The sequence below is a fragment of the Frankliniella occidentalis genome, unplaced genomic scaffold, assembly GCF_000697945.3.
Source record: "Frankliniella occidentalis isolate FOCC.00 unplaced genomic scaffold, Focc_3.1 Scaffold3, whole genome shotgun sequence".
Taxonomy (NCBI): Eukaryota; Metazoa; Arthropoda; class Insecta; order Thysanoptera; family Thripidae; genus Frankliniella; species Frankliniella occidentalis.
The window spans coordinates 4,019,244-4,023,125 of record NW_026267133.1 but is presented as its reverse complement, the minus strand read 5'-3'; the positions used below and the strand labels follow the sequence as shown (position 1 = coordinate 4,023,125).

At 54.0% G+C, this 3,882-nt stretch overlaps 1 protein-coding gene across 1 annotated transcript in view; it reads right to left on the bottom strand.

Moving 5' to 3' along the window:
* The window catches only part of LOC113201883 (uncharacterized), an 11,803-nt gene extending 7,927 nt beyond the window's left edge, over nt 1-3,876 (bottom strand). Inside the window, exons 1-5 of the mRNA XM_052266028.1 lie at nt 3,836-3,876; nt 3,004-3,244; nt 2,512-2,731; nt 2,075-2,264; nt 1,607-1,829 (exon numbers count right to left, since the gene is read on the bottom strand). Of these exons, the coding sequence (XP_052121988.1) occupies nt 1,607-1,829; nt 2,075-2,264; nt 2,512-2,731; nt 3,004-3,116 (746 nt within the window). The 5' untranslated portion in view covers nt 3,117-3,244; nt 3,836-3,876. The remainder of the gene's footprint in view (nt 1-1,606; nt 1,830-2,074; nt 2,265-2,511; nt 2,732-3,003; nt 3,245-3,835) is intronic.
* Between the last annotated feature and the right edge of the window lie 6 nt (nt 3,877-3,882).

Genomic DNA, 3,882 nt, shown 5'->3' with positions numbered 1-3,882 from the left:
AGTTGTTCAACACCGTTTCAACAAAGCTTACAGTGAGCCAAGTTTCGATAACAGGCATCATCTACTGTGTCTCCAAAAATATATTATACAACTAATAATAAGTGTATAAATAATGGGGCCACTAAGTTGGAGCACAACTAACCTTACAATGACCGGAACAGAACAATTAATATTCCGGAAACCATCAAGCACTACCATCCCTTGCGATTAAAATCAAAAAACGACGCTGTCCACCCCAAAATTCTGATTAGAATCTTATGACAAATTTGGGTAAAATTATCGGTAAAGAGTTGCAGAAGACGTCGGTTTCACTTTCACTGTTTGTTTACGTTAAAGGCGCGGCGGGATCGGGATGCGGTTGGGGTGGGGGTGGGGAGGAGGGAGAGCGACACTTTGGGTGCGACCAAGTCTCGTCTGATCTATCACTAAATAAAGGAGCCCCCAAAAAGTTATCGCCATCTTTTGATAAGTTGTTCCCAGCACTTGTATATGTTGTGGGGGAAAAAAAAAATCTTCACACATGCAGTTTTGACGGCGTAGTGGGTACCATCCTGGTATAGTGAGTCGAAGGAGGCATATGATTCGGCTGTGGGCGCCGGGGTTCGACTCACGGCCAAAGTGTGCCGTGGGAGTTCCCTGATGGGCACCTTTGCTGTGGTGGCGTGTGTATAATAAGACCTAGAATCTGGCTTTAAAGGAGCTCCATGACCTGTGGTGGATCAGTACAGTTTAAACAGCGTACGCGTCAACCGTCTCACAAACCCCGGGAGTATATGTTCTGACCACTGTGGTTCGGCAGATCCCGTCACGAACTCAGAAGTCGCTCTGACCGTGTCGGAGTGGCCACGACAACTTTCCCTCCCGAGGTGAGCGATGGGTTGCCTACCGCTCAGGCGGACCGGGCCAACAACGGCGAGGTGGACTGGTGTGTTTCATGTTGGTTGTGTAGCTGGCGATGACGGGCGAGGGGGTGGGTACAATAGTGGTGGGAGAGCGAAACTTAATCAGTGTTTTTTTAATATTAGTGATTGAGGACATTCTCCGAAAACGACACACAAGATTTACAAGACGAGATATGTGGGCTGATTTAAATAAAAATCACTTCCTGTAGAAGTCTTTAATATTCGGGACTCCCTGCATCCCTGCCCCTTGTTGCGGTCGGCCTGTGAAACGAGATGAGAGAAAAATGATCGTCGGTGATGGGAGGCAAAGAAGTACAGCGGAAACAGGTGGCAGTGGAGAGAGGCTCACAGATCTCAAACTCGCGCCTCGGCGGGCAGACGATCGGCTGCGGCGCCCACGGCTGCACGGCGGCCCCGGGCGACTTGGGCTTCGGGGTGCAGGGCGGCGAGGGCACCGGGGAGCAGACCCTGGACAAGGACGAGGAGGGCGAGGGCGGTGAGCGGCAGGTGGGGTCCCGTCTGCACCACCATAGGGCCCCGATGATATTTTTACCCGCGGGGTAAAAATACCATGGGTCTCGATGGGTCTCTATGAGCTCTAAAAGTGCTCCTGATCCTTTTAGGACCCCTATCGTATTTGTACCCCGGGGTGCAAATCCCATGGGTTTCACAACCCCCGTGACATTTGTACCCCCTCCACTCACTTGGCGCGCTCCTCCTCGGACAGCGGCTCGAGGGCGGGCCTGCCCCGTGCGGCCACGATGAGGGGCCCGGTCGGCTGCTCGCCCGTGTACGACATCCTGGCCACGGTCGTGCCGTCGAAGGGCGCGCGCGAAGGGTTGTAGCAGCGCGCCGGCGCGTACGACTTCTGGCGCTCGAACCGCGACAGGTCGGGCTCCAGGAACGACATGGCCGCCGTCGTCTTGCCTGCGAAACAGAAACAGAAACGTTGAAAACGATGTTGAAAAAAATACAAATGACTTCGCGTACGCGTACGACATCGTTTCAATCGCGTGGGAGGTGGGGGGAGGGGGGTGGCTGCACGCGCGGGTGACGCCGGGTCTGTGCTCGACGCCACCTGCTACCGTGCGAGAGTAAACAAGCAGGCGTCAGTGTCGAAGACTCGTTTATTCCTCGGCTCAGGGTCACACCGCGCGTGGCCCGTGTTGTACCTTCCAAGGGCCTGCTGGAGATCTTGATCTCGCCGTCGGGCACGATGATGGCGGGCTTCTCGGCGCCCTTGGCCGTGTAGTCGTGGCGGGTGGTCGTCGTCCTGGACATGGGCCCCCGCATGGCCAGGATGCTGGGCGGGGGCGCGATGGACTGCGGCGGCGCCACCCCCGGCCACCCGGGGAAGCTCATCTGCAACACCGGGGAGGGTTGACGGCGTGCTCGTGTCTCTCCCCCTTTTACCAGTTGAGGCACCCAGGGATTTTAATTTGCCGGAAAAGTATTTCAAATAATTTTTTGTTAGGTCCCTTGATTTTTTACCAAAAATGTTTTACTTTTTCCAATTTTTCTGGAAATATGTCAATTTTTTACGATTTTTTCTATAAAAGTTTCAAATTTTTCCGGAAACTTTCAGGTTTTAAAATTTCCCAAGACCCACCTTGTTGATGGTGTCCTTGGCCACGTCGCCCACCCCAGTGCGCAGGTTGTCGTCGGGCTTGGTGGCCTCGGGCCGCTGGATGTGGACGTGGCCCTCGGTGGGCTCGAAGCTGGCGCCGTAGCAGGACAGGCCGTCGTTGGAGGCGCCCATGCTGATGAGGTCGCCGTGGTCCGGCTGCTTGTACGGGCAGCGCCGCGCGTCCTCGCAGCTCGTCGTAAAGCTGGTGGCAGACCGATCCGAGCGAGGGGTACTTCACTAGAAATTCAAGTGTACCCGGATTTTTATGTTTTCTTGATTTTCTTTAATTTTTGTTGTTTTCTTATTTTTTCTGATGTTTCGGTTATGTTTTTATTATTATTCTGATTTATTTCTGACTGGCTTTTCCTTGTTTTTTTAATTTTTAACTGATTCATTAAAAGGCTGTACACCGGTGTACAATGGTTATTTTATTTTTTTAGTGAAGTACCCCCTTTGAGAAGGTGGTGGACGTACCTCTGGTTGTACACCGTGGCGCCGTCCATGGTGGTGGCCGGCGGCGCGTACCTCTTCTTGGCGGCCCACGGGTAGTCCTCCTTGGGCGCGAGCGGCACCGGCTTGTACGACATGCGGCACACCGTCTCGCCCGTCACGGTGCCCTCGGGCGGCAGGTACTCCTGGCGCGGACGGTACGACTGGCTGGGCTCAAACGTGGCGTAGTCCGGCTCCTGGAAGGAGAGCTTCGCCGTCGTGTTCCCTGCGGGGAGGGAAAAGAGAGGCGGCGTATAAAGGCCGGGGACAAGCTTGAGGGCGCAGCGCGAGTACTGTCATACTTGCCTGCAGTAGTGCGCAGGTGCTTGGAGGGTTGAGAGCAACGGGAGCACTAACAACAAGTTCTTAGGGAAAGGCTAAAAATAAACTGATTCGGCGCGAGCGACGACGATAATTCATAACACCTTTACAGCGTGTGATCACAATGTGGACACGCCGCAATGAACATGGCGTGAGAAGGGATCGTCAAGAAAGTACGTCCACATTTATTCAGATTCATTTTAAAAACAAAAATGGAGCTGGGCGCCTGCGAGACGCAGGGTAGGCCACCCCGCGGTGCACGCGTGCACTGCAGGCGAGATGTTGCCTACCTACCAGGCGCTATGCGAGCTCGCAGAGACAGAGGCTGAACTCGGCTTGATCGTACCGGAGAAGGGCGGAGGTACTTTTTAGACAATTTCTCATTGACGTGTCGTTTTAGACGACTTCGCATCATGGAGACATTTTAATGCCCAGGTAAATTTTTGTAGGGCGGCGGATCGTCGTTCGGGTTCAAACACTCGTTTCGCGGGCGTACCTTCCAAGGGCCTGCTGGAGATCTTGATCTCGCCGTCGGGCACGATG